Source organism: Canis aureus, chromosome 16 (assembly GCF_053574225.1).
Source record: "Canis aureus isolate CA01 chromosome 16, VMU_Caureus_v.1.0, whole genome shotgun sequence".
Lineage (NCBI taxonomy): Eukaryota > Metazoa > Chordata > Mammalia > Carnivora > Canidae > Canis > Canis aureus.
The window spans coordinates 5,183,114-5,204,217 of NC_135626.1; the positions used below are offsets into that span (position 1 = coordinate 5,183,114).

General features: G+C 44.3%; 1 protein-coding gene across 4 annotated transcripts; it reads left to right on the forward strand.

Moving 5' to 3' along the window:
- The first annotated feature begins 3,892 nt into the window (after window positions 1-3,892).
- Window positions 3,893-19,407, forward strand: ZNF79 (zinc finger protein 79). 4 transcript variants are annotated; one of them, XM_077850783.1, is made up of 6 exons: window positions 3,893-4,465; window positions 7,399-7,540; window positions 9,369-9,454; window positions 11,912-12,044; window positions 12,541-12,639; window positions 18,097-19,407. In XM_077850783.1, exons 3-6 carry the CDS (start codon window positions 9,425-9,427, stop codon window positions 19,266-19,268), a joined length of 1,434 nt encoding a protein of 477 aa, XP_077706909.1. In that variant the 5' UTR covers window positions 3,893-4,465; window positions 7,399-7,540; window positions 9,369-9,424; the 3' UTR covers window positions 19,269-19,407. The 4 variants fall into 4 exon arrangements, with proteins under 4 accessions (XP_077706909.1, XP_077706908.1, XP_077706910.1 ...); XM_077850782.1 differs by lacking the exon at window positions 7,399-7,540; XM_077850784.1 differs by lacking the exon at window positions 7,399-7,540 and having other exon boundaries at window positions 3,893-4,142.
- The last annotated feature ends 1,697 nt before the right edge of the window (window positions 19,408-21,104 follow it).

Here is a 21,104-nt window from a genome sequence, read left to right on the forward strand (position 1 = left end):
CGAGGTACTCCACCAATGTCAATTAGGTCAGTTGTCTAATAGAGTGGTTCAGGTCTTCTACATCCTTACTTTCTGTCCACTTGTTCTATCAATTATTGAGAGACAAGAGTGGAAATCTCCACCCATGAATGTGGATTTGTTTCTCCTTCCACTTCTGTTGGACTTTGCTTCAGGCACCTTGGAGCTCATCACTAGGTGCGTGCACATTTGGGATTGTTATATTCTGATTGTTTTCATCATTTGGCATTATGAAATGACCTTCTTTGTCCCTCATAATATCTCTTGTTCTGAGGTCTACTTTGAGATCTTAACAACTCCAGCCCTCTTTTGATTGGTGCTTTGACAATGATTTTCAATTATATCTTTTTTTTTTTTTAAGATTTTATTTATTCATGAAAGACACAAAGAGAGGCAGAGACATAGGCAGGCAGGAGAAGCAGGCTTCCCACGGGCTCAACCACTGAGGCACTCAGGAGTCCCTCAATTACATCTTATATAGTCCTTTTTTATAGCACCCTATACTTTTCTTTATGATGGAAATGCCTTTTGGGGTTTCCCTGAAGATATATATTCACTTTTTAAAATGAGCTTTATTAAGGCACTATTTACATAGCATAAAAGTCAACAACTGTAGGCATAAAAATTTGATGACTTAGGTCGAATGTATACACAGCTGTGTACCCACCACCACACAAGACATAGGACATTTTCATCACCTCTAAATGTTCCTTCGTGTCCATTTGCAGTCAGTCTTGTCTCTATAGCTTTGCATTTTCTAAACTTTTATAAAATGGAATCACATAGTTTGTAGTATTTTGTATCTGGCTTCTACAACTTACCTGAGTGCTTTTAGGATGTATCCATGCTGTGTGCATCAGTGGTTCATTTCTTTCAATTGTTGAGTAGCGTTCCACTGGACATTTGGGTTAGTTCCAATTTGGGGCTATCATCACTAAAGCCACTGTAAACACTCGCATACAAATCTTTGTGTGAAGTGGAACTACTGGGTCCTATGGTAAGTTTATATTTAACTACTGTTAAGAATCTGCCACATGGTCTTCCAAAATGGTTGTACCATTTTGCATCCCCATCATCTGCATACAGGAGTTCCAGTTGCCCCACATCCTCAACAGCACTTGGTATTCACTATCATGAATAAAACCATTTGTTCATTTTAATTTTTTGAAAGTTGTCTTCTAGTCTCTGCTTTTTTGATTTCAATTAATCCGGTTGTCTTAGTCTTCCTCTTTTATGCTGCTGGTTTAGCTCAAGAATCTGGGGAACTTTGGTTGCCCATACTTAGGAATGAAGAACTAGGGTGGGGGCGGGGGTTACTACAGTGGCTGGTATGTGTGCCCTACCTCGACTCCTGTTCTCAGTTCTGTTATAGTTTTGTTCCCTTTATGCATCTTCCCTGTCATATCAGTGGTAACTAGAGGAAGAGAAAGGGGAGTTGAGTCCACCAGCTTGAAATGGAAGCTCTCTTCATTCTTCTAACGATTTGTTTGCCATAAAGTCATAGCGTGTGGCAAAGAGCAGGTGCTTAAATATTTGTTAAATTCAACAAATTAAGAGTATTTCATTGTCTAAATATGTCAGAACTAAAATCAGAACTTAAATCAACCTCACATTGTTCCATATTCAGACTGCTTATGATTTTCTTATAATTCTGCTACTACATCTAGAGTTAGCAAGATGAAAGAGATGGAACAGATGAGAGATAGAGGTGATAGAGAAATGAGAGCATGAGATGAGAGAGATGGTAGAGATGGAAAAGATGACGGTGATAGAGACAGAAAATAGAGATGGAGGTGATGTGGAAGAGATGGAGGTGGGGTAGACAGAGATGGAGGTGAGATGGATAGAGACAGAGGTAAAGTGGAAGAGATGGAGGTGATGGTGACGGAAGTGGACATGGTTAAACTTGTGGGCAAGGAAAATATTAGTGTGGCTTCAACTCCACCTTGGCCTCTTCCCTCCATAACCCAAGGTCCAGAGCCAGTGCAGCATGGTGGTTACGAGGCAATGGGCTGAGTTCAAATTCTGGTTATACTACTCACTGCCTGTGTGACCTAGACAAGTCATTTAACCTCTCTGAGCTTCACTTTATTCATCTATAAAATGGGTATAATGATGCTCCCTCCCTTATGGGATTGCTGTGAGGATGAAAGAAGTTTGTAAAGCACCTAGAAATAAGGTTGGTACAGAGTAAGTGTTCAATCTATGTCAGCTGCTGGGGATGGTGAGGCTGTGGTGAAGACTGGGAGTTGTGTGCAAGGTGTGATGCTCAAGGGGTGCCCCAAAGGGACATGTGAAATCTTTACACATTTTTCTGTTCGTATTCTATTTCCTATCCTGATTCCTCAGCAACTCCTACTCATACCATCTCTTGACTGCTACCAGCATCCACTTAGACGTACCAATGACTGTGGGCACACATTTTTCAGAGGTTTCCTTAAGACTTCCTTGGGGTCTCATCAGAGCACAAGATGCTTCGGGGACCAGAGCCAGCCCGTTGACAGGCTTGAATCCACCCCTGAAACCCAGCCCAGCAGCATCAGGTACAGGACCTGGACAGCAGATGGAACATTCCCTAACGGACAGGTGCAGCAGCAGAAGCAGTGCTTTACCCTTCCCAAAGTAGAAATCAGCACCACCACCCACACCCACCCCACCTCCCATCCCTGCCCCAGGGAAAATCCTGACGTCTGCATTCTTGAGACAAGGAATGCCCTAACGACACCCAGTGACCATAAGCGGAACTGCACCAGTTGAGGAGTGAAGCACTCCGCTACCTCCCAGCGGCCCTGGTTGGGATCCCGAGACTGAGGAAAACCCGCTACTGCCCGCTGGACATTCTGGGGCTAGCACCTGCCGGGCCTTGTGGCCATGGGCAGAACAGCACCAACCGTAGGGGGCTAGGAGCCATGGAAGGCAGGCAGCCTCCTGGAGCACGAAAAGGCAAGGAAAGCGATTCTCCCCGAGTGTCCAGAAGAAACAGCCCTGCCCACTCCTTGATTTGAACCCAAGGAAATCCATCTCAGACTTAGGGCCTTCAAATCTTTGAGCCCAAATATGCAGCAGCCCAAGGTAGAGGAGATCAGTGGGTGTGGCTCGTCTGATGGAATAAATCCCGGTAAGACCCAGAGAAGACCCACAAACTTCAGATAGTTCTTCCAGCAAAAACGCAACCAGCTGGGGCTGAAAGGGGCAGGCAGTACCAAATGCACGGCCTCAGGAACTCCAAACTCTTTTTTGCTTCCTGGGTAACACATTTCCATCTTCCTAACGTCAAAATGCTTCGGAACTGAATTCGTGATCAGAAAGTTGCCCAAATAGCGAATAATTTTCAACAAGGCAAGAGGGGAAAGCGTCCTCAGCCCTCCGAGGAAGCCAACCGAAATATCCTCCGGCACAGCACGGCAGCCTCCAAGGGACAGAGTATCCAGGAGTCTCCTCCCACCATAGTGCTGATGGGACCCCGCGACGCCCTTCGGGGCTTCCGATCCCTGAAACGACCGCGCACGTTCTCTCCCGCGGAGAGATTTTTTGCTCCTGCGAGTTCCAGGGCACCAGCCCGGGGCTGCACTGTTCACATGAAGGGCCCCTCCCTCCCGGCCCTCACTCTTCCCAAACTTTCCACACGGCTCCGGAGGATGCCGAGGATCGCGTTACGAGACGACCCCCGCGACCCCCGCTACGGTGAACGCTGAACCACGGCGGAGACCGGCTGAAAAGAAGCCGCCAGCGCCAGCGCCAGCGTAGGTCTGCGCCTGCGCCAAACCACCGCTCCCAGGACCCTTCGCGGCCAAGCTGCCTCCCCGCTTCAGAGGCCCCAGCCAGGGGGTTCCGGGGGACCTGAGACGCAGGTGCACAAGCGTGGTAGGAAACAGATTCCGGAAGCAGAAGAGGCGGAGCCCCTCTGGGAAGTGCGGTCCGCTGGGCTGCGCGGGTCAAACCTAGCGCAGAGAGAAAAAGATTTTGACCGGGAGCTAACCTGGGAGACTTCTGGGAAATGGAGTCCGGCGGGCGAGGAGGTCCACACGCAGGACCGGAAGTGGCGCTGTTGGAGCGTCCTCGGGCGCGGGAGCTGGGCCTGGCGTCTGGCGGTACCTCCGACCGCAGTTTCTGAGCTCGTGATGGTAACCTGTAGCGTTGCGGGGTGGCCGGCGGCGGGTTTTTCCGCACGGCCTTCTGCTTGAGACCCAGTCGGTGGTTGCGCCACGAACTCCCGAGCCGCGCGGCCTGACTGCCGCTGGGGAGACGGAGAGACCTGGCTGGACGGGCTCGACCCGAGCTCCCCAGGGCTCAGCCTCGCAGGCTCAGCCTCGGCCTCCGACGGGAGAGGCTGGAGAGAGGAAGAGTCCAGCCTGGGAGCAGCAGAGCAGGCCAGCAGAGCGCGGCTGGGGCTCAGAGAACTGGGAGGCGGTGGTGCGAGGTGGGACCCAAATGCTGGAGGAAGGAGGTGAGGAGCAGTGAAAGGAGAGGTTTGCAGGGGAGCCGGCTTCTCCTTCCAGCTTGCCCACTAATGCAGCTCCGTGGCCGGGACCAGAACTCTGCGGTTATCCTCTCCTCAAGAGGTTGAGGAGAGCCTTTTTCTGAGTAAAGCATTTTAGGAGCAGGAACGTTGGAGGCGCTCAGGCCTGAATAATCTCGGAGTATCCTGCTTACCCCAATCTGCTTGATGGACTGATGGTATTTATGAGTCGAGGGAAAGGGACCCCGCAAAGGAAAAATGGGACGACCCAGGGTCTCCCGTTGTTTCCGATCTTCAAAGCAGCCGGGGAGTCTCAGAACAGGAGCCCATTGGCTCCACATGGAACTGAGGGTCAGTTCAACCTAGTTGGACTGTAAAGTCCGAGAGGATAACTGGGGATTTGGAATCAGAAGGCCAGGATCCTGTCTAAGTGATGACGTACCAGTTAGGTTTTTAACTCGTGTTTCTTCGTGGAGGAAAGGGTAAAAATAACGTTTCCTACCTTGCTTACCTCTAAGAACTATAAATATCAAATAAAATAATATGTGTTTGAAAGCATCTTGAACGATCGATAGAGCAAATTTATATAGAATCTTAACCACTGAGGCCTGTGCCATCCTCCTCTAGATCAAGAGGTCCCTGTATTGGTTTGTAACTCTTCAAGTGCAATTTCACATCCAGAATTTGGTGTTGTCTTCCCCCAGAGACCTGGGAACAAGCAGGATGGTTCTCATCCTCCTAGTACTCCTTTGGTAACTGCCAAAGAGGACAAGAAGGTACAATGGCGTCAGGTACAACTCAGTAACATAAGGTCTAAACTAACACCAGTATCCAGACCTATGTGCTTCTTTTTTGAGGGCTATACTACCTCTACTATTTTTTTTTTATTATTAAGAGAAAACTCACATGCCATAATACTCACTTCTAAAGTCTACAATAAAGTGGCTTTTAGTATAATCTCAAAGTTGTGCAACCATCACCAGTACTTAATTTCACAACATTTTCATTACTCTTAAAAGAAGCCCATACCCATTTCATCAGATCAAACCCAGAATGGGGCTCTGTGCTGAGCGTGGAGCTGCTTAAGATTCTCTTCCTCTGCCTCTCCTCCCCGCCCCCATCTGCGTGTTTGCACACTCTTTTTTTTTTTTTTAAAGATTTTATTTATTCATGAGAAACACAGAGGGAGAAGCAGGCTCCATGCAGGGAGCCTGACATGGGACTCGATCCCGGGTCTCCAGTTTCACACCCCGGGCTGCAGGCAGCGCTAAACCGCTGTGCCATCAGGGCTGCCCTGCACACTCTCTTAAAAAAAAGAAAAAAAAAAAAAGCCCATACCCATTAACCATCACTCCTCATTCCCTCTAACCCCTACTCTCTCTGGATTTCTACTTAATGTTCAAGGATTTGCCTATTCTGGACATTTCATAAAAATAGAATCATAGAATATATGTGTCTGGCTTCTTTCATTTAAAATAATGTTCCAAGGTATCTATGTTGTAACATGGATGAATGTACTTCATTCCTTTTTATGGCTGAATAATATTTCATTGTATGGATATACCACATATTGTTCCTCAGTTGTGAGGATTTGGGTGGCTTCCAGTATTGGCTATTGTGAATAATGCTGCTGTGAATATGTGTGCACATATTTTTGTGTGGATGTGTTTTCATTTCTCTTGTTTGTGTAACTAGGAGAGGAACTGCAAGGTCATATGGTACTTCTGTTTAACTTTCTGAAAACCTGCCACATTGTTTTCCCTAGTGACTGAGGCATTTCACAGTCCTAGTAGCAATGTACAAGGGTTCTTTTATATATATATATACACAAGGGTTCTAATTTCTCCACATCCTCACCAAGACTTGTTTTCCATCTTTATTTTAGCCATTTTAGTGAATGTGAAGTATCTTATATTTATTTGATATGCACTTTTCAAATGACTAGTGATATGAACATCTTTTCGTGTACTTACTAGCTCTTTGTACATCTTTCTTGAAGAAATCTATTCACATCCTTTGCCGCTTTTTAATTGGGTGATTTGTCTTTTGTTTCTGAGTTGTAAAAATTCTTTAAATATTCTCGATCCTAGACCTTTAAAAGATAGATGATTTGCAGACATCTTCCCCCATTCTGTGGTTATCTTTTGACTTTCTTGATAGTATCCTTTGAAGCACAAAGTTTTTAATTTTGGTGAAATTCGGTTTATTTTTTGTTATTTGTGCTTTTGGTGTCATAGCTATGAAACCCATTGCCTAATCAGGGGTAATAAAAATTAATACCTAAGTTTTCTTTTTTTTTTTTAAAGATTTTATTTATTTATTCATAGAGACAGAGAGAGAGAGAGAGAGAGAGAGGCAGAGACACAGGCAGAGGGAGAAGCAAGCATCATACAGAGAGCCTGACGTGGGACTCCATCCAGGGTCTCCAGGATCACGCCCTGGGCTGCAGGCAGCGCTAAACCGCTGCGCCACCAGGGCTGCCCCCTAAGTTTTCTTCTAGGTGTTTTAGCTTTTATAATTAAGTCTTTGATCTAGGGACGCCTGGGTGGCTCAGTGGTTGAGCATCTGCCTTTGGCTCAGGGCGTGATCCTGGCCCGGGGATCTCTCTACCTATGTCTCTGCCTCTTTCTCTGTGTCTCTCATGAATAAATAAATAAAATCTTTTTAAAAAAATAAGTCTTGCATCTATTTTGAGTTAATTTTTACATGTGGTGTGAGATAAGAGTCCACTTGTCCTAGCACCTTCTTTTTTAAAATTCTTTCCCCCATTTAATTTCTTGGGTGGGACTCATGTTGAAAATCATTGTTCAAAAATATATGGATCTATTTCTGGACTCTCCATTCTTTTCCACTGATCTGTATTTCAATCCTTATACCAGGACCAAACTATTTTATTTTTTTATTATTATTATTTTTTTTAGATTTTATTTATCCATGAGAGACACACAGAGAGAGAGGCAGAGACGTAGGCAGAGGGAGAAGCGTGGGATGTGGGACTTAATCCCGGGACTCCAGGATCACTGCCTGAGCCGAAGACAGACACATAACCACTGAGCCACCCAGGTGTCCCAACCAAACTATTTTAATTACTGTTGCTTGGTACAAGGTTTTGATAGTGTGAATGTGAGTTCTCCAACTTGTCCTTTTTCTAAATTGTTTGGCTCTTCTTAGTCGCTTGCATTTCTAGATGAATTTTAGGATCAGCTTAATCAATTCCTACTTAAAAGTCTGCTGTTATTTTGATAGGGATTACATTGACTCTGTAGATTAATTTGAGGAGTATTGCCATAGCAACATTACTGTCTTCCAATCCATGAATCCATAGGATGTCTTTCCATTTATGTAGATCTTCTGTAATTTCAATAGTGTTTGGTAGCTTTCAGTGTACATGTTTTACATTTCCTTTGTTAAATTTATTAAGTATTTTGTTCTTTTAATGCTCTTGCAAATGGAATTGAGGTGTTTTTTTTTTTATTTCACTCTTGAATTGCTCATTGCTAGTGTAAATACAGTTGGAGAAATGTCTATTCAAATCCTTTGCCCAAACTTAATTGGGTTGTCTTTTCATTATATATTCACCTTGTATCTTGCAACTTTGCTGAACTTATTTAGCTGTCATAGGATTTTTTTGGTGGATTCCTTAAGATTTTCTCCTCTTCCTCTTCTTTTTATTTACTTTTTCTTTTTTAGCAAGTCTGGTGTTTTTGTTTGTTTGTTTTTGTTTTTGTTTTTATTTTTTAAGTAGGCTCCATACCCATAGTGAGACTTGAACAACCCTGAGATCAAGAGTCACATGCTCTACCGCCTGAGCTAGCCAGGTGCCCTCCTTAAGATTTTATATATACAAAATCATATCTACAAATACTGATAATTGTACTTCTTCCTTTCCAATCCAGATGCCTTTTTTCCCCCCTTCCTAATTTTCCTCACTAGAACCTCCAGTATAATACTGAATAGAAGTGGTGAGAGCAGATATCCTTGTCTTGTTCCTGATCTTAGGGGAAAGGATCAGTTCTTCACTGTTAAGTATGATGTAAATCTGGGTTTTCTGTAGTTGCCTTTTGCCAGGTTGAGGACGGTCTCTTCTCTTCCTAGTTTATTGAATGGGTATTACCAGGAAAGGGTGACAGATTTTGCAAAATGGCCTTTTTAGTGTTCACTGAAATGCTCTGTGTGGAGTCTTTTCCTTTTTATTACCTTGGTATATAATACAGATTAATTGTTCTATGTTGAACTAATCTTGCATCCCTGCAATGAATCCCACTTGGTCATTACCTCTCTTGATTCGGCAAATGTCCTAAATCTCCAAATGAACTCAGCAGCAGTAGGTAATAGTTGTAAACTACGTACTTACACTTCAGGCATTGTACCAACTGCTTTGTCTGCATTTTTCATTTTACTTCCCAGCAACTTTTCGAGGGATTATCATTCCCATTTACAGATGAGAAAAATGAGACTTGGAAAGGTTATAGGATTTGCACACTGCTGGTAAATGGGGGAGCTCTGCTACTTGAGAGTCTGTTAGTCTAATGACTCCTGTGTCTGAGTGAATTGATGGGATTTCTGAAGTAAGAAGGGGAATGGGGAAATGTGTAGCCTCTGGCAGGTCTGCAGATTCAGCCCCAGTGCCCTGTAACTGGCAATGTCCTTGGAACCCCCTTCTTCAAAATGAGAATATAAGACTCTCTAGCTTAACTCTGGGAAACGAACTAGGGGTGGTAGAAGGGGAGGAGGGCGGGGGGTGGGAGTGAATGGGTGACGGGCACTGGGGGTTATTCTGTATGTTAGTAAATTGAACACCAATAAAAAATAAATTAAAAAAAAAAAAAAGACTCTCTAGCTTGACGAGCTGTAACTTGTGAGCTTCATTGGTTTCTCCCCCTTTCTCCAGAGCCACCTTCTCCAGACCCTGCCCTTGCCCAAGAGGAAACCATAGAAGATGAAGGAATGGCAGCTAGTCTCACAGTTGGAGCCCAGGTAAGTTCTAAATTTCCTCTGAGAGGCAGCCCCCCGCCTTTTTTTAATATTGAGGAGTTTTTTTGTTTTTTAATTACAAAAGAAATTCATGTTTATTGTAGAAAACCCAAAAACCATAGAAAACACACCCAAAAACTCATCCTTATTCCCATAGAGAAATGATACACTTAAACATTTTCATTTGCATCTTTTCAGTCATATTCTTCTTTTCTTTTTCAGTGGGGGATTATTTTTTTAAAGATTTTATTTTTAGGGCAGCCTGGGTGCCCTCAGCGGTTTAGCGCCACCTTCAGCCCGAGCGTGATCCTGGAGACCTGGGATGGAGTACCGTGTCGGGCTCCCTGCATGGAGCCTGCTTTTCCCTCTGCCTGTGTCTCTGCCTCTCTCTGTCTCTCTCTGTCTCTCTCATGAATAAATAAATCTTAAAAAAAAAAAAAAAAAAAAAAAAAAAGATTTTATTTTTAAGTAATCTCCACACCCAACATGGGGCTTGAAATCAGAACGCCGAGATCAGGGCAGCTCGGGTGGCTCAGCGGTTTAGCGCCGCCTTCAGCCCAGGGCCTGATCCTGGAGACCTGGGATCGAGTCCCACATCGGGCTCCCTGCGTGGAGCCTGCTTCTCCCTCTGCCTGTGTCTCTCTGCCTCTCCTTCTCTCTGTGTCCCTCATGAATAAATAAATAAAATCTTTTAAAAAAAATTAAAAATAAATAAAAAGAACGCCGAGATCAGGAGTCACATACCTCACCAGCTGAGCCAGCCAGGCATCCCCGTATTTTTCCTTCTCTACTTTTCCAAAATGGTTTTGTCCTCCTTTTAACCTTCTTTTATTTCCACTTCACAGAATGTGATGAATATTTCTCCCATTTCTATTAAGAGTATTCTACAGAATCATTTCTAGTGTATTCCATTGCATAGTCCCACCAGGATAGGAACTGTCTTCTCCCCTTTTCCAGATTAGACTAGATATTGGTCTATTTCTTTTCCTTTTCAGAAAGTTTGTGCTTGGATTTTTCTCATCAGTTCTCTTAGTCACAGATTTTTCTTTCTTAATTATTTGCTTTTACGTTTGTCAGATTTATTTTAAAATTCAATCTTTTATAACCTCTTGAGTTGAATTTCTAATTTATTTCCTTCCATTCTTGTTTATATTGAAAGTGTTCAGATCTTATTTTCTTAGATACTCCAAAATTGTCACTTTGGTTTTTCTGTCTGCTCATTCAGCCTGCCTGTGCTCCATGGGGACAGTGTGACTTTTGCCAACCCAGAGCAGCCAGTTATAGCATAAAGGCAGAACGCGGGGTTTGATGGCTCTATTAGTCAATCTTATTAATTAAATTGCTCAGTTCTTCATACCTATGTTTTGTTTTTTATTATGTATTAACCCTGAGTTATTTTAAGATCTCATAGCTGTAGTATTTTATGTTTCTTCTCGTACTTCCTACAGGTTTTTCTTTGTGAATTACATACCATTTCTTATGTAGTTCATGACACTTACATCTTTATGGTGGCTTTTACTCTCTTGCCTGTCATAAAATGACCCAAATGTTTTAAATATTTCATAGTTTTCAAAGATGACCCTCTTTGTCCTGTTGTACTGCATTTCTCAGTATAATGGCTGGATCGGAAGAACAGGTAAAATTAGAGGTTGTAATTTGGAAAATGATGCTGGCTTCAAAGAAGGCAGTGACAGGGCCGTGGAGAGACATGTGTGAACTTTCATGATACTGTGGAGGAAAATGAAGGCAGCAGTGGTTTGTGAGGAGCTGCAGGAGAGGGGAGGGTGACCTTCAGGTCTCTGACGTGGCCCATGAGGTGGGTGGAGGTACCATTACTTGCACAGAAAACAGACGCAAGGACCTTCTCTCCTCTGTGCCTGTGATCTTGGGGCGTCCCCTGCCTCAGATAACCTATTTCTCCATCTGACCACCTTTCTTCCAGGCCAGCTCAGCAATCACCTTCTCTCTGTGGTCTTCGTCCATCCTCCATGCAAGATTCCTTCTCTGTTATCCTGGCAGCTGGTCTGCCCATTTCACTGACATGTTATTGCAGGTGGGCACCTACATGGCTGCCTTCGTTGTTGTACTGTCATATCGAGGTTCACAGGAATACTTGTGAAACACTCTGAAAAGTTGAGCTTTCACATTTCCTTCTGATAGCTTGTTGCATAAACTTAGACATTCTAATTTTATTTTGTCTACATGGGCTCTTTTCGTTCCCAAGCACTGGTGTCCGTTCCTTCTTTTACATAGAAGTAGCTGCATGTGTGTTCTCTATATATAAAGTCTGAGAGAGTTGTAAACACAAAAAGAGACTGTATCTGTTTTTTGTGTGTGTGTCAGTATCCAGTTTAGTGTCAGGCACATAGGAAGTGATCAGTAAATGCTTCTCTTGAGCTGTGCGGACCTCTGTTGTATCCTCTGGCCTGCAGGTGAGAAGGAATGTGCTTATTGTTTCAGGGAACCATGCCCTTTGGCACCATGACTGCAGCTCTGACCCACCATGGCTGGAGGCCCTTGATCCCTGCTCCAAGGGGAACTCCAAGGTTCAAGGAAGGGATACCAGAAAATGTCAGGAATCTGGTCCTGCTGGGTAAGGAAGCCATTTGAAATGTAGAATCTACTCAGGTGTGAATAACTGTGGCACTTCCCAGGGTTGCGTGGTCCCGAGTTGCTCCAACACACTGGAGGGATGATGTTTCTTCCCAGTTCCCTATAGTAAAAGGCCTCTGCATTCTGAGTTGAGAAATAGGCAGTTTCATTTTGCTCCCTGCAAGACTGCAGCTCCGTGTTTTCTTGTTTCCCAGGAGGGGTGGTGTGACCTTCAGGCCAGTTCCTCCTTATTCAATAAGTTCTGTTTTTCTAAATAACTTGCTTTTGGGGCTTTACACCCCAGCCTGTCCCCTCCCTGGCATCTCATCTGTCTTAAGTACTGCTACATCCCCAGTGCCTGGGACCAAGTACAGTATTCAATAAATATTTGCTGAATGAATGAAATAAATGACCTAACTGGTCTGCTTCCCCCTCCCCTGAGTTCTGGGTGGCTATTTAATCTAAATTTCTATAGCACTTGTTTTGCCCTTGACCAGGACTTCCGGTTTCCCAGCCTGGCATGAACTCCCAGTCGGAACAAAGGGAAGAAGGCCCATGGATGCTGGAAGGAGGAGGCCTAAGGAGTACCTGTCCCGGTAAGTGAACAGGCACTAAAACCAGTGAGTCTTGAGAGCAAAAGCCCTTTGGAAATAACACATTATGCGTTTGGTTATTTAACAACCCCACATTTTACAGATGAGGAAACTAAAGCTGAAAGAGGCTGTCTTGCTGGTTCAGAGCCTCACAGCTAGAAAGTAGTGTGGTTGGGGTTCAAAACAAGGTCTGGATGATTCCATAACTCCTCCTGGCATGTTGGGGGGTGTTTGGGACCTGGGCTGGGGATGTTTAGGACCATAGGTGGTGGTGCTGGCCTCTGAGGGAATGGCCTCTTTGCTGGCCCAGCACGTTCTCTGCTTGGGGTTCACCTCACTGAGGCTCTCAGATGCACTCTTTTGCCCATACCTCCAGCTGTGACACCTACTGCTACTCCCCTCTCTGGTCCTTAATTGGATCCTCTCTCTCCCCACATTCCCTCCCCACCTTCTCTACATTGTAGACCCTGCTAGAATTTCCTAAAGGGCTCTTATTGATAACCTCAGGAAAGACAAAAGGGAAGCTATAGTTGCTATGTTTATCTGTTGCTTCTCATCCAAGGCTGCTCACTGCACCCCCACCCTCATGCTCTGGCCCCTGTGGATATGTGACCTCTGGCAGTGCCTCAGTAACTTTCCTGGGGTTCCAGCCACTTTTGAAATTTTGAGGCTTAAAGCATCAGAAGTGAAAATGAACTTAATAACTTTAAGGTAATAAAGCTTTAAATTGGGATCCCTGGGTGGCGCAGCGGTTTAGCGCCTGCCTTTGGCCCAGGGCGCGATCCTGGAGACCCGGGATCGAGTCCCACGTCGGGTTCCAATGCATGGAGCCTACTTCTCCCTCTGCCTGTGTCTCTGCCTCTCTCTCTCTCTCTGTGTGACTATCATAAATAAATAAAAAAAAAACTTAAAAAAAAAATAAAGCTTTAAATTTGTTTAAAAACATAGCCTAGTGCTTTACATCTTCATTTCTGATTATTGTTGCTGCAGGGCAGTGAAAACAAAGCCTCTGGTAGGTTTTCTGCACGTTGTCAGAACTTTCTCCTTCCCATCTTACTGTCCTTTCTAAACAGCCTGTCACACGTTCCCTCATCCCTGTTGTTAGCCAGGCATCGCTCAGACTTGCTGAAATATTGCCTTTGTAGGAGCCTCAGTGGTCCTGCTTCCTTCTCAAGGCCCTGCTGCCCGCATCATGCACAGCCTTTTATTCCAGGCTGTATGTACACCCTTGTATAGAACTTCAGAAATGGAATGTGTTGTTACATGGCTAGCGCAGTGGCTGCATTTTTCTGGAAAAAGTTTTCATCACAGCCTCAGAGTTTCAAGACTCTAAAAAGGTCAGATCAGCATGTTACTAGAAACAGAACTTAAGAAGGGGTGTTTGCACCAAGGGTCCACGCTGTGAGGTATTAGAATTTTGGTATTTTTGGTATAAATTTTGGTATAAATTTGGCAGGTTTGGATGTTGACCTGTGAAAGATGGGCTTTCAGGTCCTGGCTTGCTATTTATGAACCACACAGACTCAGACTAAACCACTAAATTATGTGGTCGCTTGTCTCTATCAAAAAATGTAGATAACAAAATCTTATTTTACAAACTAATATGCATGAAAAAAAGTTATCAGTGATGGAGTTCTGTATTAGCTATATGATCGTGAAGTAGTTTAAGGAAAGTTTAAATCTGGCTGTTGGAGTAATTAATACCCTGCTTCCGTGGGGTTGCATCTCTGCCTTGAGATTCACAGAGCAACCTGGGCCTTGCTCTTCCGCCATGGACTGGTTTCAGAGCCCTCCGTCACCCCATCCCATCCCGGCCACGATGGCAGACCTGGGTCTTTAAAGTACCTTTCACCTCACTGCCTGCTCTAAGAGCTTCTGCTGTGGGTGTTGACATGTCCCCAGGCACAGCTGCTCAATTTGCCTTTCTTCTTTTTTTTTTTTTTAAGATTTTATTTATTCATGACAGAGAGAGAGGCAGAGACACAGGCAGACTCCATGCAGGGAGCCTGACGTGGGACTCGATCCCCGGTCCCCAGGATCAGGCCCTGGGCTAAAGGCCGCGCTAGACCACTGAGCCACCCAGGCTCCCCAATTTGCCTTTTTCTCATTGAATTTGTTACTCATTCAGTCAACAAATAAGCATTAAGCATTTGGTAAATGCCTGGAATTGCTTTAGTTACTGAAGGTACAACAGAGAACAAGACATAGTCTCTGCTTACATCCTGCGATGTCAGGAACATAAATGAATAAATAAAATTACTGATACAATGTGAGATGGTGAAGGAAACAAAGCAGGGTAAGAGAATAGTGACGGGGTACAAAGGTGAGAACGGGAATACAGATGGAGGTGGGGGGGCTCTTGTAAGTCAGATGACTAGGAAAGCCCCCTTGGAGAAGGTGACATTGGAGCTGAGGTCTGAAAGACGAGAATGAGCCAGCCGTGTAAGCGTCTGGGAGAGAAACGATCTGGGACACAGCATGTGCTGAAGCTCTGAGTTGTGGATGAGCCTGACTTGAAACCCCTAGGACTCAGTAAGCAGAGGGAGAGTGAGTGGCAGGGAACACAGCATGCAGGACTTTAGAGGCTATGTAAGGTGTTCAGATTTTCTTCACATAGCCCCCTCAGGGCTCTGAGCAGGGAGGGGACAATACTTGATGTTTAAAATACTTGATGTTTTAAAATTGCATGTGAAGAATAAGACTTCCAAGGTTCAAGAGTAAGAGCCTGGAGATCAGTTAGGAGTCTGCTGCAGAGATTCCAGGGAGACGGGGTAGCAGGTAGGAAGGATTCAGGACATGTGAGGTATTAAAACTAATAGGATGTGCTAGTGAATTGGATGTGAGGGGTAGGGGCGTAAGGATGACCGTAGCCTGAGCAGAATGCTGAGCAGACACTGGCTTGAAAGGGAGATTCAGTTCTGTTTGGGGCACATTTGAACTCCTTAGTCTCCTACAGGAGCCAGGTGGAGAGGAGAGGTGGACTGAGGGACAATTCATGAGCACCAGTTTCCTGAATTGCTCCTTTCTCCCTCCACTGCTTTCCATCTTTTCTCCAATAGATGGTCAAGTTGTAGAAGCTGTGAAAGCCACACATGATCAAATACTGTATTACAGGGGATCCCTGGGTGGCTCAGCGGTTTAGCACCTGCCTTCAGCCAGGGCATAATCCTGGGGTCCCAGGATCAAGTCCTGCATCGGGCTCCCTGCATGGAGCCTGCTTATCCCTCTGTCTTGTCTCTCATGCATAAATAAAATCTTAAAAAAAAAAAAAAAATACTGAACTACATGGAGATACCCTGAACCCAAAATGGGGACTCCTGTGCTTATGGTAGATTGAGCATTAATACACAAGTGCTCTGGAGGGAAACCTGCTGAATGGGAAACCATTTAAGAAGGTTCACAAGGAAAGAGCCTGAGATAATAACAAGCACTCATCTAACATTTAACTGTCCCTCTACCATTTCGGTCCCTTACGTGTTTTAACTCCTGTAATCCTCGCAGCAATTCTGTGAAAGCTACATTTGCAGGTAATAAATCTAAGAAACTAAAAATTTGCCCACAATCACATAGCTAGTAAGAGGTGGGGCCAAGATTTAAACCCAAACTATCTGGGAGCCTGGGTGACTCAGCCGTTGAGTGTCTGCCTTCGGCTCAGGGTGTGATCCTGGTCCTTGGATCGAATTCTGCATTAGGCTCCTTGCGAGGAGCCTGCTTCTCCCTCTGCCTATGTCTCTGCCTCTCTGTATCTCTCATGAGTAAATAAAATCTTTAAAAAATAATAAACCCAAGCTATCTGGGTCAAGACTCCATATAGAAATTCAAATAAAGGTCACCCAGAACTAACCTTGTTATTCTCTCCTCTGAGAGAAAAGATAGAAGCCAAAAGAGTCTTCAGGAAAATTGACCCTTGAGAAAAGCAGGGAAGAGCTCTGTAACCATCCCTGAAACTTCACCCCCTACGTACAAGCCCCGGTGTCCAAGACAAAGCTCCATGGACTTTGTTTCAGTTTCTAAATATACATTAGTCACATTTTAAAGTTTTCTCTTAAAATGAGGGTGATCCCAAAAAGGGTTAAGAATTATTCTTTTAAAAAATACCAATTTTCTGATCATAAAAGCAATGTTATTTATTCTATGTAAAGTAACTTTTTTCTAGTGAAAAGATGTTAATTTGAGATTTGGAACAGGATAAAAATCAAGGTCCCCTATCATCCCACCACATAGAGGTCCCTTCCATCTTCTTCATACAATAAAATGCAGTGATACATTTTTCTTTGTTTTCTAAAGATTTTTTTTTTTTTTACGAAATCTTTACCCCCCCACGTGAGGCTCAAACTCATGACCCTGAGATCAAGGGTCACAAGCTCAAGTGACTGAGTCAGCCAGAGGCCCCATAATGAGAAGGCTCAGACCAGAACTTGTGATACATTTTTCTAAAGTAGAAGTATAAGTTTACATGCTCCTTTTTTCATTTAGCAGTTATGTTTCTTTTTTTAGTTATGTTTCTTTTTATCACTGCATATTCTTTGAAAGGTTTTTGTAACTTTTATTATAATACTGACAGTGGAGAACATTAGAAAATACAGATAAGCATTGAAGGAGAAATAAAAATGCCCGATGCCACAATCCAGACAACATAGCTTGCATTCACACCATGTATCTTCGCAGCGTTTTCTCAATAAATGCCTTTCTGCAGAAGGAACTATAGTGTACCCATTAGAAACATGACCTCTGATTGCTAAATAATATTGGCCATAGTGTGGTCGTTCCTTTACTAAACATTTAGGTGTTTGCTTTTCTTTGGCAAATGATGCTGTGAGTACTTTTGTCAACATTTCTCATTAATTCCTTAAGATAAATTCTTACAGGTGCAGTTCTCATGTTGGCATTTTAGACTCTTTAACACACGCAGCCAGATTGCTATCCAGAAAGGTTGTACAGGTATGTACGATCTTAGGATGCTGCACCCCTACCAGTACTCTAGAATTAACCAGTTTGGGGCTGATTTGATGGGTGAAAAAATTCATCTGGCTGGCATTGATCTGGCTGCATTGATCATGAGCTTTATAAAGTGAATTATTTAAACCTGCCTAGCTGATTGCTCAAAACCACACCAAGAATTTTGAGACTAAGAAGGCAAGTGGAAAATCCCCAGTACTTGCCAAAGCAGAGCAAAGGCAGAAAATAAGGAAGGGAGCAGTGCATCTGAGGGCAATTAGGGTAAACTTCTGTATCCCTTGCAGCTTAGGAAAGGGAGTAAACCGTCCTAATGTATCTGAAGAGCCATCTTGGTCAGTATTTACAGTTTAGAACTGAAATGTGGGGCAGCTGTTCTGGGTGAAAGGGGTGGAGCATCAGACCTCTGCACAAGAGCTTGGCCAAACTCCATTGGCCTTTTGTATTTCAGTAGTACCTTTTCTTCCACCAAAGGGGTAAAATGCTTTTCTCAATATTTTTCAGACTGGAAGATTATGTCTGAATCACCGTCTGAACCTGACATTTCTGAAGACTCATCCCAAGACACAAATATAGAGCTGCCCCCTGGGGAGTCAGATCACAGGAACAGCAACCTGGGGAAGAGCTTCAACCTGAGACCAGTCCTTTCTCCACAACAGAGAGTTCCTACAGAAGTGAGACCCCAGAAATGGGAAACACATACAAAGAGCTTCAAAAAGAATTCCCCTATAATTAAGCCCCACAGAGCCAAACCATATACATGTAGTGAATGTGGCAAAGCCTTCAGTTACTGTTCTTCCCTTTCTCAGCATCAGAAGAGTCACACTGGGGAGAAACCCTATGAGTGCAATGAATGTGGGAAGGCTTTCAGCCAGAGCTCATCTCTCATTCAGCACCAGAGGATTCACACTGGAGAGAAACCTTACAAATGCAACGAATGTGGAAGAGCCTTCAGCCAGAATGCAAACCTCACAAAACACCAGCGAACTCATACTGGAGAAAAGCCCTACAAATGTAGCGAGTGTGAGAAAGCCTTCAGTGACTGTTCAGCCCTGGTTCAGCATCAGAGAATTCACACTGGAGAAAAACCCTATGAGTGCAGTGACTGCGGGAAGGCCTTCCGTCACAGCGCAAATCTTACAAACCACCAGAGGACCCACACGGGGGAAAAGCCGTACAAGTGCAGCGAGTGTGGGAAGGCCTTCAGTTACTGTGCCGCATTTATTCAGCATCAGAGAATCCACACCGGGGAGAAACCCTATAAGTGTGGTGCATGTGGGAAGGCCTTCAGCCAGAGTGCAAACCTCACAAATCATCAGAGGACTCACACAGGAGAGAAACCCTACAAGTGCAGCGAGTGTGGAAAGGCCTTCAGCCAAAGCACTAATCTCATAATCCACCAGAAGACCCACACTGGGGAAAAGCCATATAAATGTAATGAGTGTGGGAAATTTTTCAGTGAGAGCTCAGCCCTTATTCGCCATCATATAATCCACACAGGAGAGAAACCCTATGAGTGCAATGAGTGTGGGAAGGCATTTAACCAGAGCTCTTCCCTCAGTCAGCACCAGAGGATTCATACTGGTGTGAAGCCCTATGAATGTAGGGAGTGTGGGAAGGCCTTCAGGTGTAGCTCTGCTTTCATTAGACACCAGAGACTCCATGCTGGGGAGTAGCCAGAAATAGGACCAAGGTGGGTGGGGAATCTAGCAGGAAATGCAAGTAGTTTGAAAACATCTAGAGACCTCCTTGGACTTTTACAGTCTGTAACTCAGCCACATGCGAGAGTACCTTTAATAAACAGTCCTGATTTTACATGTTGCATGTGGAGTGGAAAATCTCAGGAGCTCTTCTCTCAGCTCTTCAGTAAGCATCAACAACCCAACTCAGATTTATTCAGTGACCCAAAGTGCTTTTTGTAGATCAAGCCCTGCAGAAACCATGGTTTATAAGGAGTAAGTGATCAATGAGTGAAGGGCTTAGTTCCTTCTTAAAGACCAGGAATGAAGCCAACACTGGACGGAAATGACATTTCTCCCTAATGGGTGTGGGTGTGGGTGTGTGTGTGTGTGTGTGTGTGTGTGATGGTAATTCAAATGAGGAAAGATTCCACATGCTAGTCTCATCCGGGATAGGGGAGGGATATCCACTCTAATGCTCTATATAGGAAAATCTAGACCCTGCTAGGCCCAGTCTCTACTTTGTGAGATGTTTGAGTGTTCACTACTGTATAAAGAAAACACCCAGGGCTTGCTTCAGCAGCACACGTACTAAAATTGGAATATTAGCGTGGCCCCTGCACAAGGACACACAATTCATTAAGTATGCTGTATTAAAAAAAAAAAAAAAAACAGAAGAGAACAGGCTAAGCCAATGAAATCCCTCAGCAAGGCACACACCTCTGTGGACTCAAAGGACAATCTGAGGCCTTTCCCTGGCTCAGGCCAGTGGGTCCTTTCTCTGCCTAGTGAAGTTTCCTTTAGAGTAATTTTTTTTTTTTAAAGATTTTATTTATTAATGAGAGAGAGGCAGAGACACAGGCAGAGGGAGAAGCAGGCTCCATGCAGGGAGCCCGATGTGGGACTCTATCCCGGGTCTCCAGGATCAGGCCCTGGGCTGAAGGCAGCACTAAACTGCTGAGCCACCGGGGCTGCCCTAGAGTAAGATTTTCATTGGCCTTTCTCCCTTTCCCAGTCCTGGGTTTTGCCTTTGACATCTCCTCTTCATGCATAACTGGCATGACTTCATCTCAACAGTAAACCCTTGTGACTTGGGATTAGGTAAACATTGGACTTGGGAGTCAGACTCAACTTCATTGACCAAGGCCTTTGACTTTGGTTTCTTGGTGACTTAGCACAGGTCCTAGAAGGTTTATCCTTCCCACTACAGTTCTCCAACCCTACTTGTATGGGGTGGGGGGTTAAAACTCACCTAACTTTAGAGGCCTATTAACAAAATTATATACAGCAGGAATAGGACTAATGTCAAGGAAACTACGTTCTTGGGTTAATTGTTCCTAAATTCCTCCCTCTCCCCTCTACCCTGTAGCCCCTCTAAGCTGCTCAGGTATAGCTTGCCCCAGTACCCAGGTATCTTGGTTCATCCCTTCACTCACACTAAAAGGAGTCATGAACTAGAGTCAAAAGGACTAGAACTAAGGAAAGAGGACAGACTCAGGAAAGGCAAAAACATGCCTTTAGAAAATAACCCTTAAGGGCTGAGACCAAGGTCAGGTTCCTTTATTTCCCACCAGTGCTTCTGAAGCCTGGCTATACATTAGAACAGACTGACGGCTCGCACTGAGGGCCACGGGACACTAGCCCACTCAAGAATTAAACTGGTCTGGGATAAATTCCTTGCTATGTATTCATACTGAGGTACAAGTTTTCTTTTTGGCAAAGTATTTTGTAAAGTGTGTATCTGTGTCCTACAAAAAGCACTGAAACTTACTTTCTAGGTGTCTTCTCTCTAGTTCCATACAGGGCAGCAATCTGTCACCCAGGAGGAGCTTG